The sequence below is a fragment of the Heteronotia binoei genome, chromosome 2, assembly GCF_032191835.1.
Source record: "Heteronotia binoei isolate CCM8104 ecotype False Entrance Well chromosome 2, APGP_CSIRO_Hbin_v1, whole genome shotgun sequence".
Classification (NCBI taxonomy): domain Eukaryota; kingdom Metazoa; phylum Chordata; class Lepidosauria; order Squamata; family Gekkonidae; genus Heteronotia; species Heteronotia binoei.
Window position 1 is genome coordinate 123,619,002 of NC_083224.1, and position 25,332 is coordinate 123,644,333.

Consider the following 25,332-nt stretch of genomic DNA (forward strand, 5'->3'; position numbering starts at 1 on the left):
GGTTCCCATAGGGTATGATGGACACAAAATATTCAGGATTCCTGAATATTTACCAAATCCAAATACCATTATGGTATTGGGGTTTGGGAATATTGGAAAATACCAATATTTTTCAGGTCCAATATACTCTGATTTTTTAAATGATTTTTTTTCTTGCACACACTTAGTGGTAACTCTTACCTACCTTTGAGGCAGTTGTTCTCAAGCATGGGTCAGACATATTGGGGGTCCATACTGTTGGAAAGATAAGGCATTCTATAGAGGTCTCTATAAAGGACATGAAGCCTCTGTTAGAGTCAGTAGACAGGCTGCCTCCACCTCTATCTTTAAGTATCTCTCTTCACTGTAAATCACTCATGGAATATATATTTCTGGACATTATTTTTTTTAAATTGGACCTATAGCCCATCCTTCCTTAATGCAGTAGGACTCAAGGTAGGTCACAACATTTAAAATCAAAATTACAATTAAATATAATTTAAGTTAAAATCAACAGTCCTAACCATCATAAAATTCATACCTCTCTAGATGGCACAGTAAAGGACAGTTCAGGAGATTACCCAAGGAAGCCATCACTCATCCTTGACGATGTGTCTGATGGAACAGCTCCATCTTGCAGGCCCTGCAAAATTGTTTCAGTTCTTGCAGGGCTAAGGTCTCATTGGACAGAGCATTCCATCAGATTGGGGCCAGGGTTAAAAAGGCTCTGGTTGTGGATAGCCGAATGGCCTCCAGGCTGGGGATCACAAGCAAGTTGTTATCAGGTGAATGAAGCACCTTTGGAGGGACATACCAGGAGAGGCTGGTATGTTGGTCCTATACTGTTTAGTATAGATATGTTGGTCCTATACTGTTTAGGCGTGTCAAACATGCGGCCTGGGGGCCAAATCAGGCCCTCGAGCAACTGGCTGTCATCTGCTTCCTTCTTCTCTTTTGCTTCCTTCTGCATCACAGCTTGCTTTCCCAGGTTTGCTCAATTGCACAGGAGCTAGAGTGAAGCCTCTATTTTCTCCATTAGCTGAGGAGAGGGGGAGGAATAGCTTGCTTTGCCAAACTTTCTCAGTTGCACAGCAGAGTTACTGAGCCAAACCTCTCTTCCTTCTGTTGGCTGAGGCTCCTCCTACTCCTGGTCCCCTGGGAAAGGAAAGAGCCAGAGCTTCCTTTGCCAAGTTTCCTGGATCGCACAGGAGAGATGCATAAAAAGCATTCTGAAGACCAATGAGTGCTAATGTTTTAAGCATGTATTTTTTTTAAGTTTTTTAAAAAACGTTAATTGTGTTTTTCTTTGTGCTTTATAAAGTTTATATCTCCGCTAACTGGCATTACATTTTACAGCACACATGGCCCAGCCTGACAAAGTCTGATTTATGTCAGATCTGCCTCTCGTAACAAATGAGTTTGACACTCTTGGTCAATACCATATCCTTAAATTTTATCTGGTATTCAGCTGGGAGTCAATGCAGCTGAAGGAACACAGTTTGATCTCACTGATGTTCCTATAAGGTCCCATGCCGCTGCATTCTAGACCAGTTGGCATTTCCAGGTCAGCCTCAAGGGCAATATTCCCTCTAAGCTGAGTTAGTGTGAGCTGGCTCACAGTTTTATAGCTTCCAGCTCACACATTTTTGTCTTAGCTCAGGAAAAATGGCCCCAGAGCAAGCTAATTTATGCAGTAACTCCGAATTTTAATGCCTGTAGCTCATGAAGTAGAATTTTTGCTCACAAGACTCCACAGCTTAGAGGGAGCATTGCTCAAGCGTAGCCCTATGTAGAGCAAGTCTATGTAGAGTAGTCTAGTCTGGAGGTGACTGTTGCGTGGATCACTGTGACTAGGTCTTGGTGGGATAAATAGTGAGCCAATTGTCTAGCCTGCCATAGATGGAAAAACAACAGTCTAGTTATGTTGGAAGCCTCTGTCACCATTGATAAGGAGACATCCAGGATTACCCCTGAATTCTTGATGGTTAGTGCCAGTGTCAGTAGCACTCTGTCAAGAGGGAGAAGTTGGCATCGTGCCCCAACATCACCTTGACACAGCCACAGGACCTCCATCTTTGATGGATTTCGTTTCAACTGTCTGTACTTCAGTAAAAAGCTTAAGATGGGCCTGTGCAAAGTTACCCAAGTGGCATAGTTTATGTTCTATGATAGGGGTGGCTAATGGTAGCTCTCCAGATGTTTTTTGCCTACAACTCCCATCAGCCCCAGCCATTGGCCATGCTGGCTGGGGCTGATGGGAGTTGTAGGAAAAAACCATCTGGAGAGCTACCATTGGCCACCCCTGTTCTTTGAAATGCACACAATTCTCTGCCAGAGCCATAGCTGTAGGATGCTGTAATTGAAACATTGGAACATAGATTAAGTCTAAATCTAACACATCTGTTGTTTGCAGTAGTGAATTTTTTAAAGAAGCCCTTATTAAAGCCAAGAGTGCTCCTCTACAACAGTCTCAGAAATGATAATCACACGCTGCAGATAAGATTTTTTCATTCATATAGGATCAGTCAAAATAAAATGGTCAGAAAACCTTTTGGAAGTTGAGTGGTATAGCCTGGATACAAAGAAGTTTAACCCTAATATGACTGACAGCTATTCTAGCTTTTTCCAAAAACATTAATATATTAATTAATCATTTAAGCTGTATCTGGCGAATTGAGCAGTGACTCACAAAAACTCATACCTTGCCACAGATTTTGTTAGTCTTTAAGGTGCTACTGGACTCTTGCTCTTTTCTATGTTAATTAATGACATGTATATCCCACTCTTCTGTCTTGGAACTCAAAATGATGTACATAGGATTCTCAGGAAATCTTTTATCCAGAATTGTAGCTTCATACATAGGCCTTCTAATCACACCCTCAATCCTAGCTTGGTTCATTTACAAGAAGATCTGAAGATCTTATGTAGTGCTGTGTTTTTAGGAAAATAAAGGAAATGACAGCTTCCACTGCTGCAGTTTTACCCTTTATCCAAACATGTTTGGACATCCTACATCTGGATTTTACCAAAGCAACAAACTTCAACTCTGGGCAGTGACACAGAAGCTTAGGACAAATCTTTCATCTCCTACCACCACCCATGCCAATTGTTTCTTGAAGTCTGACACCTTGTCTACCCTCCCACTGTTTGTATATTCACCATCTGGGATTTTAGTATTGTTTCCTAGAATTTACATCCCATTCATTCTACTGAGGAAGCTCATGTATACTACTACTTTATTGAATGAGAGCATCTTCAAAAGGAATTGGGGAGTTAGGTTCCCTTTCTAATTAGAGAACAGCCATATGTTTTCCAGAATAGCCAAATGTTAATGTGCAATAATCATCATTTATCCCCAATACAAACTGTGCTTTTAATTGCAATAATGTAACTGTCATTCTGAACCTCGACCTGAGTCTGGTATACCTAAAGAAAAAAATGTGTGGCAATACTTGGAGGAGCCAGGGATGTTAAGCCCTACATGAACAGCATAATCAGGCATTTTGTTTGTGTCTTACCAAGTAAATTCTCAGGATTGTAAGACTACTAAATTTACCAGTAGCAGAGTGAATCAGGGAATGTGTGTATATATTTGCGCATGCCTGATCAGGGTCCATACAAGGCAGCAAAGGTAAAAATTAAAACAATTAAAATGCAGTTAAAATTATAAAATAATTTTTACAAACAGCAATAGAAGGAGAGCAAGTAATCATTCTTAGTGGTATGCCAGATGAAAACAGCTGTCTTCATCTACTGGCAAAAGACACCGATAGACAGGTGAATCTCTCTGGGGAGGGAGTTCCAAAGTTTTGGTGCCACAACCAAGAAGGCCCTCTCTCAGGTTGTCACCTGTCTAGCTTGAGATTGTGAAGGCAGCCAAAGCAGGACCTCTGAAGATGGCTAGTATGTACAGATAGTTGCATATGGGAGGAATTGGTCCTTTAGGTATGTTGGTCCCAGGCTATGCAGAGCTTTAAAGGTCAATACTGGCACCTTGAATGGAGACTGGAAGCTAATTGGAAGCCAGTATAGATGGAATGAGACTGGTGTTATATGGTCCCTATAACCAATTTAAAAAAACCTAAAGGAATCGCTGTTCTCAGTATCATCATAGCTCATTCCTGAAAGGGAATGTCCTTCAGCTGTCTTCAACATTAACAGTCTTTGGGAAAATATCTTAGGGCACTCACATAGGTTTCTTCTTAATTTTCACAACATTAAAGAATAAATGCTTGGCCCTCAGAAATGTCTACAAATTGTGTAAGGCAGGGGTGCCAGACTCATTTGTTAGAGATTTTGTGGGGCCGAGCCATGAGTGTCCTAAAATGTAATGCCGTATACCGAATATATAGACTTTATAAAGGACACAGGGAAACACAATTAAAGATATTATTTTTAACTTAAAATACAAACATGCTTTAAACTCTTGCAATATTTTGTTTAAAACAGAAAGGTCAGAGGATAGTGGGATTTTGCAATGCAATTTTAGAAAAACGAAACATCAAGAAAAAGCACAAGGCTAACAGCATAAAACTAAAAATATAAAATGTTCTCAGTCTGGGAAAACATGAAATGGCAGGGCATTGCAAGCCTCTCTCCTCCCCCACCCCCCCGGTCTACTCAAATTGGCAATGGCGCTCCAGTATAATATCCCATTTTGACTGTGGGTTCTCAAGTTAAAGTACTCACTAGACACCAGTTCTCAGGTCCATTGAGAAGAGACAAAGCTGGCTCAAAGCATCAACAGTTGGTTTGCAAGGACACAATTCCAGGAAGCTTCAGCTGGCCATGGAATGCTGGGAAGTTAAACTGAGTTCCACTCCATTGAAACATATAGCTAAAGTTGCAAGGAAAACATGGAGTGGCTTTCCATTCAAGTCTGCTGTACCCCGCAACCTGAATGGAAAACCCAATCCACATTTTCTTTGCAGCTCTGCTTTCTGCTTTAGCCTCTGCAGAGGAAGAAGGAGCTGGGAACATAGGCAGCCCTCCAAGCTTCAAAGGGTGAGGACAGAAGGGAGAAGAAGAGAGTCCCACAGGCCTGGGCCAGACATTTGACACCCCTGGTTGTAAGGATTTTATTCTTCAGAGGTTAGGATATATTTAGGTTGTAGATACTGTCCCATTTCTGATTTCTTTCCTACTTCTTGAACAAGAAAGGGAAGTAAAAATTACTTTGAAGTTGCCTTCTATTCAGTGAGTACTAGACCTGTCCCACCTTCTTAAACATTCTGCCGGGATCTCATTGTGAAGATCTTTTGACTATAGTCCACTTTGGGAAGAGTATAGACATGGAAACAGTTTCTTGTGGACCACTCTAAGAAAGGCTGTAGCTCTGGTTCTGCCTTCTGGCTGGAGGAAGAATTAGTTCATTCTTGTACTGCTGCAAAGGAAGCAATTTAGCAGTCAGTCCAATTTTCTTTTCTATATTTAACTGATCTAGCCTTTTTAATTATTGGTCCTAGAACCTTTGCCTTTGTTTTTTTGCTTGCTTTGACAAGCTGGTAAAGTTCTAGCATTGCATATGTTTGTATAGTACAGGCAGGCCTCAGATTCAGCAGGAGCTCACAGGAACACAGCTCCTGAACCTTTCTGAGGGTTCCCCCGCCTCCTCCCCAGCTACCCACCTTGTTCATTGAATAGTAGATGCAGCTGCATAACAATCCCTGGATGAGCACTACCTATTTTTCTACAAAACGACCCCTGAGTACAGGGGTGCCCGACATGGAACCTGAGAGCACCATGACATCTACTGATGCCTTTCTTGCCCATTTTTCAAAAGTAGATAGAGCCAGGTAGGACTTATGCCTAACAGGACTTCTAATTAACCACTGAAGATCTCATCAGCTGTGCAGATTTTTAAAAAGTCATCTCAGCTGCAGCTGCTGTTACAGCACAAAGATCTTCACTGCATGACTGAAGAGTTACTGTTAGAGTTATGCATGACCTCACTCTCTGACATTTTGTGATTGAGTCCACCTTCTGTGGCAGCCATTCTGTGTTTGCACCAACCACCCTGTGTCAGAATTCCAAAAGTACCTGCAGCTCAAATTAGGGTGGAGACCCCTGGTATAGTGGAACTACAGGAGTATTCTGTTATATGTCTGTCAATGGCATGTAGGTTGGATGTGCAGGCAGAAACACAGCATGTGAACGTTTCATTGTATAGCATTGACTATATTTTTTTCAGAAGGGTAACAAACTGAAACCTTTCTAAACAATTTTATAAGCACAACAGCCATTCAGTTAAACAAAAAGGTTGTGTGGCACTTTATTCTCACATAATCATTGTTTAGATTCTAATAATGCCATCCTAAGCATCTCTTGTGTTTTAATGCTGTTTTAGAGAGGCCTTTTAAATGCATCTTTAAAGAGGCCAATGCTCACAGTTTCCTTTTGTTTGTAATACTATTAATGTTTCTTTTTTCTGTTTTTTTTAATAGTTCTTGCTGACAATCTGAAATCCAATCCAGGAATTAAATGGCAGTACTTTAGTTCAGAAGAAGGTATTTTTACTGTGTTTCCAGCACACAAATTTCGATGTAAAGGCAGTTATGAACACCGTAGCAGGTATGATCTTACTAAAGATTTTTAAAATTCTGAGAACAGATGGAAAATAGGTTAACTGTTTTCATTCCAGTGCCTCATTTCACACACCCTATTAGGCATGAGGAGAATATGAATTACATTAAACCATGCAAGTTTCAGTACATGATGAGACAGCAAAGTAATTGTTTCATCAATTGCAAAAGTCCATCGCCTGCTCTGTGGCCACCATTTTGTCCTGTACACCTGTGATGGCACTGTAAAATATGAACTGATTTGCTGGCCTTGTGCTTGATGAGGCGATGATACAACTGCTTCACAAACCATGTACTGGTCTGCTGGCTGTACACAGCAGAGATGCTTCTATGTCTGACTCTCTGTCTAAAACATGAATGGAGATTTTGTCTGGAAGTTTTCAGTAAAGTCAGGTAAAGATAGGTAAAAGCGTTTCCATATGATATATCACAACCACATACAAACTGGGCAATATTTTAAACAGCTGTCAATTAAATGCATGGCAAGTAAACTTGCTTTTGTAATTGATAAGGTTATTCATAATGTGGATCATAGGAGAATGTTTAGGTAAATCTGTATAAGAATTTTGATAACAGTCCTACACAACAGAAATTCTGGCCTAAAAAGATGCCTGCTATGAGAAATTTGTAGTTTTGAGCAATGTTCCCTCTAAGCTGCAGAGTCTTGTGAGCAAAAATTCTACTTTGTGAGCCACTGGCATTAAAGTTGTGAGCTACTGGCATTAAAGCTGTGAGCTACTGCATAAATTAGTGTGTCCTGGGGTCATATTTCCTGAATTAAGACAAAAATGTGTGAGCTGGAGGCCAAAAATCTATGAGCTAGCTCACGCTAACTCAGCTTAGAGGGAACACTGCTTTTGAGATATTGCTGCAAATCTAAGAAGGGCAATTCTTTTATTTGGTTATATTAAGTTGGATAAAGAAAATATTCAACCGCTAAAGCTGACAAGATTACAAGCAATTTGGATTCCATCTAATATATCCAGCAAATTTCCTCATTCAGCAGAGGCACTTCACATTTAGATATAGGTTGTTCTGTGATGACTTGCTCTTTCCAGTACATTAGTATGACAGATTTCACTGAGTACTTCAATTCTAAACATATAACCACATGGCAGTGATTACAGTAAATATTGTCATGCATTTATTGGTTTCCTTTCAACTAATGATCCTGCATGCCCCTGTTTTCTTTGCAAGTTACTTAACATTCATTATGTTCTTTAAAGAACTAAAAATTCTTTAATGTTAATGTTGTGCAAGTCTTTTAAAATTACTAAATGATTGTGCCTGCTGTTTCATTTTAATGCCTGTATAATATTTTTGCGTGTTGTTTATCCTTACAGTAAGAGTTCTCTGGGTGATTTTGATGTAGCAATATTTACAACCAAAGATTTCTTGTTTATACCAATTTTCTTTGGTCTAGACAAATAAGCAGGTGGAGCAGGATCTTCCTGTTTTGCTTTTAAAATTTTCCTTAATCAAGATAAGTCAGATCTATTCTAGTGCTCAACTCTTGGTGGGAGGGGGCAGACTTTCTGCTTATACGCCTTCTTGCACATGCAAGCACTCAGTTCCCTTAACAGACTTCAGCAGACTTTGTTTTAATAACATGCAGAGATATGAAAGCTTTACAGAGCATGACCTATGTGGCTTACATTCCAGAGCATTATTAGAAAAGACAACCTTGGCAAGAGACTTTGTCTCATGATGATAAATCCAAGCCTAATGCTCTAATGCAATTATACACAGCTTGCATAGACTTTTTACATGTCAGGTAAGTATCAGGTATTCTATACTGCACTGTACTGATCAGTTTACATTGTTAGCAGTCACTAAGTGGGTTATGCAGACATGAATATTAGGTCAATCTTATACTAAAATGTATTCTTTGTCAAAATATATCATTCTTGATCTAAATGCTGTAAGGATTTTGCTTGTTACTAAGTGATTGATGGGACCTACAAAGCAGCACTCATGGGATTAAACTTTCCTGCCTCTGTCTCCTGCACTGGCTCCCTAAAAAACTGTGGCTGGGGGTTGAGACCCTAGGGATGACACAGTTTGTGGAGTGGAGCACTGCAGCTGGAGAGGACAGTCGATAGAAATCACAAACTCAGGCTTTTGCTCACGATCGTTAGATATAATCTTGTGTGAAAATTGTTTACCAAAGGCTGAATGAGACTGTCAGATCCTCTCTTATAGTAAAGTGTCATAAATCTTCAGAATGCCATTGGAGTTATAAGGATACCTGTGACTATTTAACACAAGACCACTGACAAAACAGAACTATCACATGTGATTTCATTGAGGATGAGACTATATGCCTTACATATCTTTCAAAATATGGTCAAGAAAGTAATCCAAGCTGGGTTTTGTCACAGTAACAGCCTTCAGGCCACTATGTGCTGGAGGAAATTATGGATGCAGTAGTAATAATCTGCAAATAAATTTGGGGGGTTTTTTGCAAATAAACCTGGACCTATTAAAGATAACCATTGTCAGTCTCATACAGTGTTCTTTGTTATGTTTGAGGCCAAGTATTGGATTGTGGATACTATTGTGGACATAGCTACCCTGCTGCTTGGATTGCTTGCCAAACAATATCATAATCTTTATTATATTTATGCTTGTGAAAATGCTATTGGGTGGGTCACTGTTATTTCAAGTGTTTATACCTCCTTCTTGCATCAAGGAGGTATCACTGGTGAAGCATCCAGGTGGGACAATTTCCCCTGCTTTCTCCTTTAAGTCTGTGTTGTATAGTATAGCTCAGCCCTAAGCCTAGCCTTTCTGAAGTCAATGGGTGGTGTCTGGGGGAAGAGGGAAGTGGGGAAAATGTAGTTCCTTGTACATTAATGCTACTTAGAATTCAGTCCCAAATCCATATAAACTGAAAATCTTTTTATGCTGTTTTTAAACAGCTTCCTGCCCTAGTTCTTTTAAAGAAGAAATTGCAGCACAACCTCTTGTCTGTTATTTCAATTGCAGGCCTGTCTATGTCTCTTCAGTTCGACCTCAGTCTAAGCACATAGTTGTTGTTGTGGATCACGGAACTTCAGTTACAGAGACACAGCTCCAGATTGCCAAAGATGCAGCCCAAGTTATTCTGAACTCAATAGATGAACATGATAAGGTGAGTTTACAGTGAGAGATTCTTGAACCATGAAAAGTTTTAATTATTGCTTTTTTGGCTTAATGTTGGTGGCCCTAACCATGAAGTGACTCAAGTCAGGTCTCCCAGAATTTGCTTTGGGTTTCATGTCTGCTACATTATTCAATGAATCCAAAGCAGTTCTTCTACTATTCTACCTTGTTCTGGTATTCTGAAATAGAAACTGAAGGCTGAAACTCGCTCTACGCAGGCTTGCCCTTGAGACTGATCCGGAAACTCCAACTGGTGCAAAATGTGGCAGCACGGCTCCTAACTGGATTGCCTGTATGGGCAAGCAGTCGACCGATGCTGTGTGCATTGCACTGGTTACCAGTTGAGTACCGTAACTGCTTCAGGGTTTTAGTGTTGACATTCAAAGCCTTACGTGGCCTGGGACTGACATACCTGTGGGACCACCTCCTCCCCATATGAGCCCCGAAGGGCGCTGCAATTGGCCAACCAACATCTTCTGGTCATCCCTGGCCCTAAGGATGTCCGTCTTGCCTTGACCAGAGCCAGGGGCTTCTCCACCAGCGCCTGGTGGAATCAGCTCCCTGTGGAGATAAGGGCCTTACCGGATTTGTTACCTTACCGTAGGGCCTGTAAGACAGAGCTGTTCCGCCAGGCATTTAGTTGAGGCAGGCGGGCGTCCTTTATTGCCTAAACCATCGGCTATCCTCCCCCACAGTGATCCATCATCTGAACTACTACATCTGAGTCACTGAATGATTATGCCTTAATTTGCACTATGTGCCCACCCGCATTTGTTATATAATGCTGTTGTTTTAATTGTATTTATTGGTTTTATTGTATGTGACCTGTTTTACTTGAGTGTGATCCACTCTGAGCCCGTCTGGGAAAGGGCGGAATATAAATTTACCAAATAAATAAAATAAAATTGTCAAGCCCCAAATTCGTATCAGGAGAAGATAAAAATAGTTTTCAGTTCTTACCATGGCAAGCCTCCCCCCCACCTGTATATGTCATTTAAAGCAAATATTGTACTTTTAACTACCTCCCAAGAAAGCAGTTGGGGTTTTCAAAGAACCAAATTATACAATTTTTTTTTAAAATAATAGGAGAATTCCTGATGCAACAGTTTAGGATGTTGACGAATTGTAAGAGTTGTACATATGTGAAGCTGGAATGAATAGTTAATTCATTAGATAGTCTCAGCAGATACAAACTCCTATTTCTTTCTACCTGATAAATAGTTTTTCATAGTTGGGGTGGTTTTTTAATGCAAGAAAGGGGAAGTAGCATTGGGGCAGATTGGAACTATGATAAGTGGTAGATTCCCTGCAGACTCTTCTTTTGTCTATTCTAGTTAGTTTGCAAGGAAATGCACTCATGCCTCCTGCAGATTCTATACATCATATGCTTTCCTGTTCCCACAGCGGTTCTTTAATGCAAGAAAGGGGAAGTAGCATTGGGGCAGATTGGAACTATGGAAACAGCTAGATGAAATAATTGTGTCATAATAGATGATTTTAAGTTCTATCACAGGAAAGGAGAAATTGAAGCAAAGAAGTAGTTACCCATATGAAAGCAGAGCCCCAGGCTGGGCTGTGTATTTACAAATAAGTGTCCCATTCTCATGTTTTGAGCCTTGTATTTTTAGAGTCAATACTTCTTACAGTGTTCCTTCCCCACGTGGCATGAAAAACTTTGGAAATGAGAATAATTAGTGGGATACAGTGATTCCTGGATATAAATTATATCAGAGGGCTAGGGAGGGAAAAGTCAGAGGTGGAGTGCTTCTGTACATCAGAGAGGGTATACAGTTCAGTAAGACTGAGAATGTAAGAGAAATAGATTCACTTACAGAAACACTGTGGGTGGAAATAGTGTGCCCAAAAGGAAGCTTAATGCTGGGGGATTTTTTATCTCCCACCAGATCAAAGGTTATAGGATGATTTTAAAATAGCAAAAGAACTAAGGAAACCAGCTAGATTAAATAATTGTGTCATAATAGATGATTTTAAGTACCCACAAATTTATTGGATCAATATGTGTTTAAGTCAAGAGAAAGAGATTGCGTTTCTAGAAAGTTTCAGTGACTGTGCCATGGAGCAGATGGACTGGGAGGAGTAGGGTTGCCAAGTCCAATTAAAGAAAAATCTGGGGACTTTGGGGGTGGAACCAGGAGACATTGGGGGTGGAGCCAAGAACAAGGATGTGACAAGCATAATTGAACTCCAAGGGAGTTCTGGCCATCACATTTAAAGAGACAGCACACCTTTTAAAATGCCTTTCTTCCATAGGAAATAATTAAGGATAGGGGCACCATATTTTGGGGCTCATAGAATTAGACCCTCTGGTCCAATCATTTTGAAACTTGGGGGGTATTTTGGGGAAAGGCACTAGATGCTATACTAAAAATTTGGTGCCTCTACCTCAAAAAATAGCCCCCCCAGAGCCCCCAATACCCACGGATCAATTTCCTATTATTCCCTATGGGAATCGTTCTCCATAGGGAATAATAGAGTGCCTAGTAGACATTTCCCTCCCCCCCCCACGCTTTCTAAAGGGGGGGAGGGCCTCCAAACTAGGGAATCCCCTGCCCCCTCCCTCTCACACACACACACTTACCAGATCTTCCTCCGGACAACTCTATTTCCTGTGAAAACGAAAGCAAAGAAAGGGAGGGGCCATTCTCAGAAGCCCTTTCTGCTTCCTGCTTCCTGCCCAGCCTTAAAGGGGCAGACATTTTGCAAACGGCTCAGGAGCTCTACAACATGAAGCCTAAAGGTATGTTCTCCCCCCCCCCTCCACCCCTGCTTCCAGAGTTTTGAAGAGCGGGAGATGAGGCTGCGAACCCAGAAGTCTCCCGCCAGAGCGGGAGGTTTGGGAAGCCTAGGGAGGAGACGATCCTGGACTTGGTCTTAAGCAATATCCAGGTCTGGTGAGAGATGTAAATATGCTAGCACCAGTTGGGAACAGTGACCATAATGCTATTAGTTTAACATTTATGTAAATAGGGAACTGCCCCAAAAGACCAATACAACCATGTTTAACTTTGGAAGTGGTAATTTCCCTCAAATAAGGGGACTTGTGAAGAAGAAACTGAAAGGAAAGGTAAGGAGGGTTAAAACTCTTCAGGAAACTTGGAGATTATTTAAAACTACAATCTTAGAAGCTCAGATAAAATGTATACCACAGGCTAGGAAGAGTACAAAGGGTAAAAAAAAAAAGGCCTGCATGGTTAACAAAGTAAAGGGATTCTTTTGTGGTGGAAGGCTAGTCTGAATAAGGTAAGTAAAAGGGAGCATAGGCTTTGACAAATACTGTGCAATTTGGTGATCATGGACTATGAGGAACATATTACAAAAAACATAGAGGAATAAAAAAAAATCTTCAAATACAGGAAAGTAGCAGGAAACCAGCCAGGGAGACAGTGGGGACCCTTGGATGACCAAAGGGTAGAAGGATTATTAAAGGATGCTAGGGAAATGGCAGAGAAACTGAATGCTTTTTTATTTTTTTTTGCCTCTGTCTTCACTGCCGAAGATGGGAGGTACTTTTCTACTCATGAATGGGAAAGACCTGAGTTGGATTAAGGTGACAAGAGAGGAGGTCCTATGACTGATGAACAAATTAAAATTGACAAACCACCAGGCTCAGATGTCATACATCCAGGAGTTCCAAAGAACTCAAATGTGAACTTGTGAATCTCCTGACAAAAATATGCAATCTGTCGCTAAAATCTGTCTCCAGTCTCAAGGACTGGAAGGTAGCTTATGTAACTTCCATCTTTTAAAAAGTTTCCAGAGGAGAACCAGGAAATTACAGGCTAGTCAGTCTAACATTCATACCAGGTGGTGGTAAAATCCATTATTAGAATTAGTTGGCACATTGATGAACAAAAGCTATTGAGGAAGAATCAGCATGGATTCCGTAAGGGAAGATTTTGTCGCACTAACCTTTTAGAGTTCTTTGAGAGGATGAACAGCATCTTTATGTATTAATTAGACCTTGTGGATAAGAATGACCTAATAGATTTGTTTACCTAAATTTCCAGAAAGCTTTTGATAAAGTTCCTCATTAAAGGCTCCTAAGTAAGCTCAGCAGTCATGGGATAAGAGGATAAAGTCCTCTTGTGAATTAAAAATTGCTTAATTTCCTGTTAATTATTGAGTATAAATAATTGAATATAAATGGGCAGTTTTCACAGTGGAAGGGGTAAGCAGTGGGATGCTGCAGGACTTTGTATTAGGTCTAGTGCTTTTTAATTTATTTATTAATGATTTGGAGTTGGGAGTAAACAGTGAAGTGATGAAGTTTGCAAATGACCCTAAGTTATTCAGGGCAATGAGAACCAGAGAGGACTGTGAGATGCTCCAGAGGGATCTTTTGAGGCTGACCAAGTGGGTGTCAATGTGGAAAATGAGGTTCAACATGAGCAAGTGCAAAGTAATGAACACGGGAGCCAAAAATCCTAACTAGAAAGGAGATGTGTGGTGATTCCAGCCCCCTTTACCTTTCAAATCTAGTAATGCCATCTCATAGATAGACCTTTTCTATGGTCCGATGCAATATTTTTCCATCTGCAATGGTAGAAGGCTGTTATAGAAAGGTGCCAATGGCAGAGCAGGTTTGCCCTTGCTGTACAGATAAAATGGAAACGATTGACCATGTTTTGCTGGTCAATCACAAAAGCATAAGTGCCAAGTATATTCATCCTTTGCTAGAGAGGTGCCGGGGCCTTATGGACTCCAAAACAAAAATATATTGTTAGCAGACTCTAATCCCCAATTTATGGATGATTGTGCCAGATTTCTGGCGGCTGCCAGGAGAATTTGTGATGATTTTGTAAAGGAGGGACTTTGAAATTGACTGTTTTTATCCTTTTTGTATATTTTAAAATTTTGCAAAACTCCCTTTTTTGAATATATTTATTCTACTGTAACAACCATGCCTAAATGTTTGAATACTTTGTACATCAGATTTGAATGGATTGGCTTCTTAAATTGTTTTTATTGGTTAAGTACTGTAATAATAAATCTGAATCTGACTATAAATATACATTGGTGAGGTCCAAACTGGTGGTAACTAACTAGGACAGCGAGAACTTGGAGTCACAGTAGATACTCACTGAAAATGTCAAATCAGTGTGATATCGCAATAAAATAGGCAAATGCTATGCTGGGGATAATTAGGAAGGAAATTGAACACAAATCAGCCAGTATCATAATGCCCTGTATAAATCAATGGTGCAGCCTCATTTTGAATACTGTGTATAGTTCTGGTCACCACACCTCAAAAAAATGACATTATAGCATTGGAAAAGTGCAAAAAAGGGCAACTAAAATGATTAAGCGGATGGAGCACTCTCCCTATGAAGAAAGCTTAAATAGGTTAGGGCTCTGAGCTTGGAGAAATGTTGACTGAGGGGTGAAATGATAGAAGTTTCAAAATTATGCATGGGATAGAGAAGGTTTTCCCTTTGTCACAATACAATAACTCATGGGCACTCAATTAAATTGGTGAGCAGTAGGTCTAGAACAGATAAAAGGAAGTACTTTGTCGGGGTTCCTCCACTCCCCAGGCGGCCACTTGAGGTGCCCCTGCTGACCCCTCCCACCAGGCCGGAGGTCTCAGAATGGGAAGAAGTCAAGTTGCATCACCCTCTAGCCCCTCTTCCCCAGCAAGACACTTATTGGCTTCCTGCCCCCCCCCCCGGGGTTGCAGCTGACATCTGCCTCCATTCCCTCAACTGGCATCCTTTTATTCCCCTTTCCTGACCCCGCACTCTCCCATGACCACCTCTCCTGCTCCCCCCCCCCCATTCTTAAGCCTAGACTCCCGGGCAGAGACTCAGAAGCCCGGCCCTCTGTTACTGTGCTGCTGATGGGCTGGGTTGTCTAAGTAAGCAGGCCCAGGTCATCTGCCACACTGCCTCTTTCTGTTGCTACAGGCCTGGCTGTTCTTCCCATCTGCTTCAATGGCTGTCAGGCTGTTCTGCTACTCGCCCCTGATTTGCTACTCCAATGACACTGTGTGACATTGGCTGATCCAGCATGGCTTTTCTTATGTTCTTGTGGAGAACTTTCTCAGAGCAAGCACTGAAAGCATATCCCTAATCATGATTCCACCCAAAGCCAGATGTTGTTACCAGTGTTTTCCAAATTATGTTTACATGCAGATTTCTGCAGATGTTGAATGGCTTTTGCCAGAATTTGTATTTATTATACCTGTCTGTCATACTGAACTTCAGAAACATTCAAACTGATTCTGAAACAACATGAGTACAGAAATCAATCTTCCTCCTCCCAAATGGCAAAAAAGTTGTTGGAAAATCATTCTCAGTTTTGTTGCATTTAGTAGTGAGAGCACTTATATTGTCTGTTCAGGGGGTTGATAGCAGTGAATACTTGCATGGTGAGCATGCTGAGAAAACTTATAGTCTGAGGCTGGCTTGTATCTTGGGGTGGGGAAGAAGATACAGATGGGCCCTTAAGTTTAGTTGCCATGTAAAACAGATGGTGCCCAAACATTTTATTTTTGAGGCTCCATCGTAATCTTGTAGAATCATAGTGGTTCCTGATGTACTGTTTGAGAACTGCAGCTGTCAATATTTACATAAAAATAGAAAGTATATTACTTCAGGTCAAAAACCTTTTCCAAAAAGCCAAGTCTTCTCAAGTTTGATGGATTTATACTTTAGGTATTCTTTTATTATACGGTAGACTTTTAAATGCACATTGACTCTTGTTCTGGCTTATCAGTATGTGTACTACAGTGTAGCATATAAAGAATTCCCAAAGGTAAAGTAATCCTATACTTATATATGTGTGTGTGTGTATTTCCCCACCCCCTCTCTTTTAAGATTTCTGTGTTATCTGTGGCAGACACAGTAAGAACCTGCTCCTTGGATCAGTGCTATAAGACATTTCTGTCTCCTGCCACCAGTGAGACTAAAAGGAAAATGTCCACTTTTGTTAACAATATAAAGTCATCTGACAGCTCTACTCAGCATGCAGCAGGATTTCAAAAAGCATTTCAGCTGATACGAAACACAAACAACAGCACTAAACCCCAAGCAAGTAAGTTCTTTACTATGCAGTCTTAAAGGGAGGGGGAGGGTCCTATTCTTGAATTATCCTTTCTTGCATTCTCCTTATTTTAAATTGTTCTTTTAGCAGCTGATGGGAGGTTGTTATTTTTCTGAAATACTGGAATTATCACTGGTAAAGATGAGGTTTACTTTCTAAGGCAGGGGCATCGAACTCATTTGTTATAAGGGCTGGATAAATGAGACCTTGTCAGGCCAGGCCATGTGTGTCATAAAATGTAATGCCAGGTAGCACAAAGAAACACAACTAAAGATTTTTTAAAACTTAAAAAGAAATATGCTTAAAATATTAGCACGCTTGCTATATTTTGTTTAACAGTCTCTGATAACTGCCACCTCTTGCTCTGGATTATTGTATCAAAAACTGGAAACAATGTCTGAGCTGTAGCAGGCTTGAGTGTGCTTTTCAGGTGTTGTTCAGGTATACATCTGTAAGGTGCAAACCTACTTTTGATTTACTGATATTCATTGCAGAAATCTCATGGTCAATGCTCTGTACCCTAGGACCCAGGGGAAAACATGAAATGGCTGGGCATTGTGAGCTTTTGTACATAAGTTGCTTCATGTGCTGGTCAAGAACATGTGAAGGCACTGTGACACAGACTGAGGCTATGTGTTTGTCTGCAAAACTATAGTCTATAATCTTTCCCAGAGACATTACTGTAACTCCTATGAAGCAATGCAAGAATAGAGAGACAACTATGTATAGTGGTTAGCAGGGCTTTTTTGTAGAAAAAGCCTAGGAGGGAACTCATTTGCATATTAAGCCACACACCCCTGATGTCACCATTGTTTTCCACAGCTGACCAATTAGAGAGAGGCATGTGCAAGCAGACAGTAGCCTGCCAGCTGCACAGCACGACTTTATCCCTATGTGAAAACACATGTTACCCTTTTTCGCTCCCTTAGAGGTGGAATTTCTAAAAATCCCTTCTCAGTGGGTGTTTACATCATGGAAAGAATGCACTCCCTGAATTTTGGGTTTCTAGGTACAAGGGTTTGGGTGTTGATGAGTCAATCAGGACACTTGCTTTTATATGTATAGATAGATTTTGTCCTGTGTTTTAGCTGATCAACCTTCCTACAGCTGCAAATTCACTTCAAGAAATTTGAGCGTTAATTTGTACCATCTTATTTGTTCCATGTTTCTTGCTCTTTGGGACCAACATAAATAAAATAGATTTTGCAACTGAGAGCTCTGAAGAAAGAAATGATGGTGGATGGTGGGAAGGATCATTTCTCTCTCTCCCAGTACTATAAACTATATACCTTAGAACAGGGGTGTCAAATGTATATAACAAATGATTAGATTTTTAACTATAAATTATGTAATGTTAATTTTAATGCTTAATTTTTTATTTTATGTTAGTTTTACATGTTGTAAGCCGCCCTGAGCCACCTAGTGGGAAGAGCGGGATATAAATCTCAGATAAATAAAAATAAATAAATGTCTATCCTTCAGGCCTGATTCAGCCCCCACAGAGCTCCAATTAGGTCCACCATCATCTACTTCCTTCTCCCTCTCCTTGCTTCCTTTGGTCCTCATTTTTAAATTTCTCCCCTGTGATAAGGTGGCTGAGCAAAGCAACCTTTCGCTCTTTCCCTCTTCCCCTTCCCTCTTCCCAAAGGGAGGGAGGAATCTCAGCCAATGGAGAAGCTTGGTTCTGTATCTCTGCTGTGTGACTGAGAGAGCCTGTGTTCTGAAGTAAAAATCAGTTAATGGAGACTACAGACAGTTGAACAGGTGTCCTGGCTGACTCATCAGTGCCCAGCCCAAATCCCTGGACCTGTGTAATAACATTGCTACTGCTGCTACTGCTCCTGGGAAGGACATAGGGTTGCCAACTTCATGTTGAGCGGGGGGGGGGGGGGACCTCAGACAGATACAATGCCATATTCTCCATCCACCAAACCAGTCACTTCCTCCTGGGGAACCATTGTTGCTACTCTTCAGGTGAGGACTGGAGATCACTCAGAATTATAACTGCTCTCCAGATGGCAGAGATCAGCTCCCCTGGAGAAAATGGCTGCTTTGCATGCTGAATTCTGTATCATTATACTCTGCTGAGGTTGCTTCCCTTCTGCTTTGGTCCACACTGTGATTTCAGATCACTCACAGACTTTCAGCCTAACTTACCTCACAGGGTTGTTGTGCAGACCAAAAGGGGAAGTCAGCTTTAAACCAGAATAGGCATTTTTTTCATAACAGTTGGTATGCTGATTGAGTTTATAAATCTCTAAAAAAACAAAACACCCTTCCTACCTAAAACAAACAAAATTTTAAAGGTAGTTAAATCCTGTAGCGAAGCATGGGTTTCAGGCTAGTTTATTATAAAGTGCACCATTACTACAAATTAAAAACATTCATAGAATGTAGATAAAAACAAAGAGGTAGTGGGTATATCATCACATCTATTATGACAGTCTGACATCGTGGCAACAATCAACAAGGATTCCACGTGGGAAGATAAAGTCAAGGAAATCGAGACCAGATGGAACCCTTATTTAGAGTGGATCTCAGGAGAAGCAAGGAAGGACATTCAGTGGAAGATCAGGACTCTGTGCCCTTGGCTGAGGGGAAAAGACTAAAAGAAGATGGGGAGGGTTGGGGGGGGGCAAGGGTTATTTGTAATTTCAACATCCATATGCTGTAATGGCCAATTGTACTAAAGTCAATAAAACATAAAAATATTTATTTTAAAAAAATCACATCTATTATGACATTGAATACAGCAATAAATACAAATTACAAAATATTGGTTACACATATAGTAACCACTCAACCAAATGTGTTTCAGGCCTGAGGGCCTTCTTCAGTGGTCTAAATCAGGGTTTCCCAAATTTTTCTTTCCCATGGCCCAGTTATTTTTACACTTCTCTTTCGTGGCCCACTAGAATTTGGGGGTGGAGCCAGGAGACAGGAATTATGTCATTTCCTGTGGTGTCAAGGACCAAATGCTGTCACTTCCGGGGCACACTGAACCAAAACTCCACCTTTTCCTGTGATGTCACTTCCAGGGCACTCCCCCAAACCTGCCTCTTTGGAAGTAGATTCGTTTTCAGAAAAATCTCTCTGAAACTCATGCTGAGCCGAAATGTGGGTGGAAAGTGGGTGGTCCTCTGTTTTCACCCCCACACCTGCTTGCACCTATATCTTTGTGTATTCTTCTCCAGCTTGCAAGCACCCCTAATGCCCATGTTCAATTGCCTGCACTACCTACATATCCCTTCCTCAACAGCACTGGCCAGTGTATGCTGTTGGGAGTGCTGTTGCCATTGCCATCAGGAATGCCAGCACTGTGTACCACTCACACTGGGCCCTGGCAGTTGCTCTACCTCAAAATATGCTGACACATTTAGTAGGCCCTTTCTTCAGCTGCTACTACTGGAACCCTGCCTCAAGCTACAACCAAGTTTGTTTGGTTTCAAGAAAAACTTTTGACAGCTATTTTTCATACTTTTCTTTGGTTGAAACACTGGGAAATTGCTGTGAAAGGTAGCAGAGAATTGTACTGCAATTAATGAATTAATTTCAAGTTATATGAAGTTCATACAAACTTTTCTGCAGTTATCCTAAAAAGGATATTTATGAGGGGCTTGCAGCTTTTTACTGGCTATGTTTCCCATGCCTTTAAAAGCAACCTGTTGTGCAAATACTTAGCCAGTGAACTACTTTCATCCTTTTTAATATCTAGAGGAGGAGTTTAATTTTGGTGTCAGACAGCTGTTGAAAGCAGGACTAGTAAAATGGTGCCAATTTCATAGTACCATCTCTTCCAGTGCTGTTGAGATATACCGCAGTAACCTCCAATAATCTCTTTCTGCCCCACACCTCTTACTCTCATTCACTCACACAGAAATCTCATAGAAGGCCAGCTGGCTCCAACTGGGGATGCCAGCTTTTCATTGGCAGAGCTCCTATGTCTGCAACAACAGTATAATGAACAGAAAAGTTCAGCAAAAATGGAAGGAAAGAAAAAAAAGGGAAAGGGAAAGAATGAAATGGAAGGAAAGGAAAAGAAAAGAAAGACATGGAAAGAAAGAACATAAATATAAGAGGAGCCATGGTGGATCAGGCCAGTGGACTATTCAGTCCAAAATTCCCTCATACAATGCCCCAAAAGTACCAGAATGTCCACCAGTGGGGCCAGGTCACTAGAAGCCCTCCCACTGTTGCTTCCCACCCCCAACACCAAGAATACAGACAGAGCATCACTTGCAGGAAAAGAAAGAAAGAAGGGAGGGGCAAAGAAAAAAAATCCTTCCTCACCATCAGATGACCCCAGCCAGCAAAAATTCTGCCCAGGGGTCGTTTGGTAAAAAAAACAGCTACTCTAATGCTCACTCCTCGCCCCTCCCGGATGAAAAAAACACACACACCCTTCTTTGCCGCCCAAGCCTCTTGAGACTTTTGGTCATATGAGCAAAATAAAGACAGCTTTGTATAAAGAATAGTTGCTACACACAATGGAATAGTGAGTAGTGCAAAGACAATCCAGGAAGCTTAAAAATAAGATTGCAAATTGAACACATTGAAGTTGAAGCTAATTTCAAATAATCTTTGCTTCCCTAACACCCTCCAGCCCTGCTTAGTTAAACCTAGGCTACAGAGCCTGAATATTGTACCACGAAGCAGTTCCATGGGAAGACTCATTGTTTGGGACAGGATTAGGACAGCAGGTTAGGCAGGCAAACTTTACTGCATTAGTTATAAACCAGAGGTTGTAGGTATCATCAAACATCAAGGTCTCCCCATGGACTCTGGCATCTCTGTACAGTTATGGAATGTGTCTGCATGCTGCATCCTCTGTATATTCACTCCTGGAAGCAAGTTATTAGTGACACTATGCTTTTTATACAATTTGTGTGTTTGCTTCTATAGAAATTTCAGTTTCTGTGAGCACACTATTTAACTCACATAGTGTCCAGAACATTGGATTTCTTGATCTCCAGCTGCCTGCTGCTGCTGACAGAGATTATTCTTACAAATATTTGCCTGAACAGCTACTCAACTGGGAAGTAGGAGTCAGACTGTTCTTTGCTAGTTTTTTTTTATTACTGCACTTTTCCAGAGCTTGTTAGAAGCTATTTCTGTTATTTCACGCAAAACCAATTAAAATATAATATTATATATTACTAAAGTAATAATTTAATGCATTTAAAATATATTAATAATTTAAAATACAACTATATAATGATTGTCATTCAGAAATCATAATACCTTTGGCACTTGTTTTAAAGTGTAGCTAAATGCTGTACTTTTGACACTTGTTTGCATTCTACTGTGTAAAGATCAAGTAGCAAATGCTGCAAGTTGACATTGAAGCAACAATGGGAAACTGACTTCATAGTTTACCTACTTTGAACTGGTGTAATCCCTATCCTTGAGGTCTTGCTGCTTTCTTGTATGTAAACAAGCTGCTGCTATCCAGATTGTGTTAAACTTAATAATCATGTGCAGCAGCTCCTCGTAAACAGACTTGGGAAACTCAGGTTTGCAGGACAAATCAATTTGTTGGAACTGAGTTTGTTCAAAGATGGAGACGCTAGTACAAACCAATCTGGGGATTACAAAATCAGATTAACAGACGCAGTAAAGCTCTAAATAACACAGTGTTTGCTGCCAAAATTAAAACAGCCCTTCACACATATTCAGACAAAATACTTTTCATGTTCAAAGCATGAAATACTTTTCATGTCCAGGAGGATAATACACTAAAATTGATAGTAGAGTATCAGAGTGCTTAATTTGTGCCAGGGCCCACTAGGCCTCAGCTCTCCTGCTTGCTCTCAGAATCAGTCCTGGAACATAGGAAGCTAGAATAAATGAAAGTGTTCCTGACCAGGTGCAGAGTGCTCTTACCATTTAGGAATTACAAAGAGAATGTAATGCATTTTAGAGGGAACAATTTCCACATTGTGTGTATTTGCTGGTGGAGATGTTCTCAAGCATCATATACTGTAGACATTCAGTACTGCAAATGAAGCTACAGCTTGGAAAGTACTTTGCCCTGCATTCAGTTGCAGGCCTTGCAATGTGCGCTGGAAAAGGTTGTTTGCTGCAGTTATGTTTTTAGCTCTTCTTTCTACACACCAGCACAGGTGAGTGCATTGGCATGTAAAAGTTTAGAATTGCTCGCACAGTGAATGCATTCACATAATTTATCATCCAACATGTATAGTATTGTATTAACCTGTGATGAATACTATTATACTAAAGTATTAATCTTAAACCAGAGAGCCAGTATGGTATTGTGGTTAAGCATGCGGACTCTTATCTGGGAGAACCGGGTTTGATTCCCCACTCCTCCACTTGCACCTGCTAGCATGGCCTTGGGTCAGCCATAGCTCTGGCAGAGGTTGTCCTTGAAAGGGCAGCTGCTGTGAGAGCCCTCTCAGCCCCACCCACCTCACAGGGTGTCTGTTGTGGGGGAGGAAGGTAAAGGAGATTGTGAGCCGCTCAGACTCTTCGGAGTGTAGGGCGGGATATAAATCCAATATCATCTTCTTTTAACACAAATTGTACATTCCATATATACAACAATTATTGTACCTGAGTAGATAGACTATTTTAATAAGGCGACAGAATGATAACAGAACTGCATTTTGATAGATTTGAATGCCAAACAAGCACACATATGCCCTTGAAGCATCAGTCTTGTCTGTTTGGGGGCACTAAAAAGCAGGTAAAATACATAGCTACATAAAACTACCAGTATTAAAGTTGATCAGGGATGCATCCCCCTTGATGAATACTTGGTTGGTTGTTATGAAATATTTTAAAATTTAGATTGTGATTAGTAAGGATGGGCATGAACCTAAAAATTCCAGGTCAGGGTTCAGGGCAGTTCCTGAACAAAGCCCCAAATGCCCAAACTATCCAGTTCATATCCCCCTTCTAGGAAAGCAGGGAGGGGATCGCTTGCAGCCATTTAGCCCATACATTTCGCTTCTCCCTGCTTCAATACAGAAAGGAATTAAACAGATAGGTTTAAATGGCTAGCAGCCATTTCACGTCAGTTTTGCTTCCATGTGGGGTGAAGCAAAACCCTCCAGTGAAATGGCTTGCAGCCATTTCAGCTGTCCATTCATTTCCCCTGCTTCCAAGTGGTGTGTAGCAAAACCGACCAGTATAATGGCTGTAGACCATTCACACTTAACAGGTCAGCTGTGGACCCATTAGGTTTCAATTGTCTGAACAGCCAAACTGGACAGAAGTCCAGTAAATGTTTGGAGAAGATGTGTTCCCAGAAAACTGGCTTGGGGGCTCTGAACAGAGTGAAGTTTGTGCTGAATTTTTGTTTGTAAACAGGTTCATTCCCATCCTAATGAGCAGAGTTGTATCCTAGTAGCTAGTGAGTTTTGCATTCTTCCTTATTCGATTCAGAATCCCAGGCATGTGTTCCTATTGTGGCAAAATGTATAATGTTGTCACTTTAAAAATGAGCATTTTAGAGCACATCCTCTCTTTTAAGGATTTGGTATTGTACTGACAAACAGCAGTGGCTGTGGAGCCAGATGGTTCAGTAATTTCAGAAAGAGGATGTGCAACATTCTTCCATTTCCTTATAAGCAGTCTTCTCTCTTGCTTTAATTTCTAATACAAAAATGATTGTTCTGGTGTATTGAGTTTTTAAACATTCTGTTCTTCCAACAAAACTAAGCATGAATGTCAAAGAATCCATTGAAAAGATTTTTAGAGGGAGATTTCTAATACCAAATATTGTTGAGGCATATCTGGTATGAGAGATAAGAATGATACTGAGAAGCTGGATGTTTGTGTACAGCCTCCCAGCCATTCTCTTAAAGAGCAGTGGCCACCTCTAATTAATTTGAATTCTTACGGTTCCTTTCATTCTAGAGGATTTCACAATGTTGTCATAGATGATAAACCCTTGTGCAACTGCAGCTGCAATTCAGTAACCAAAATGAAACAAAGTGCCAGTAGTCAAGTGGAATACAGTCTGTTGACTGAGAAAAATATATGGCTAAGGGGTTTGAAAATTCTTGAGTACTTGGCAGTGTAAATTGTTCAGTGTGTGAAAGGAAACAATATTTTTCCATTGCAAGGAAGAACATTTTTGTGGCTTGAGGTATTGATGCTATGGCTACAAACACATGCAAAATGTAACAATGTTTTGTATCCCACTGTTTTGAACTTCCAGTCATGTTAGAATAAGTCTTTAAAAGAAGCCAACAGAGCACTTAGAATCTGGACCTTGTTGAAAAGCAAAGTGCACCTAGAGTTATTAGGAATGTTTACAAAGAAAAAGAATCAGGTAGGAGTTATGATATGTCATGCCCATTGGTCAAAGCTGTCTTGTGGCATATAGAACCATGTGGGTATATGGGCTGCTAACTTCCCCCCTAAAGTTATTTCTAAGACTTTCCTAATTTGAACAATGTGTGAAAGTCTTACTTGACTTTGATATTATACAGACTATAGCACAGCATTATGGCTCAATACAAACATGATGCCAAATCTTGGAAGAAGTTTAAAGATAGATAATAATTTTGGTTTGCCTATTTTTTTATTATAGTACTGG

General features: G+C 40.6%; 1 protein-coding gene across 2 annotated transcripts in view; it reads left to right on the plus strand.

Annotated features, from left to right (window-relative positions):
- The window catches only part of CACHD1 (cache domain containing 1), a 247,645-nt gene that overhangs the window by 161,057 nt on the left and 61,256 nt on the right, over nucleotides 1-25,332 (plus strand). For both annotated transcript variants that reach the window (XM_060231944.1, XM_060231945.1), the window contains exons 5-7: nucleotides 6,423-6,549; nucleotides 9,549-9,693; nucleotides 16,541-16,757. In XM_060231944.1, coding sequence (XP_060087927.1) covers nucleotides 6,423-6,549; nucleotides 9,549-9,693; nucleotides 16,541-16,757 — 489 coding nt within the window. The remainder of the gene's footprint in view (nucleotides 1-6,422; nucleotides 6,550-9,548; nucleotides 9,694-16,540; nucleotides 16,758-25,332) is intronic.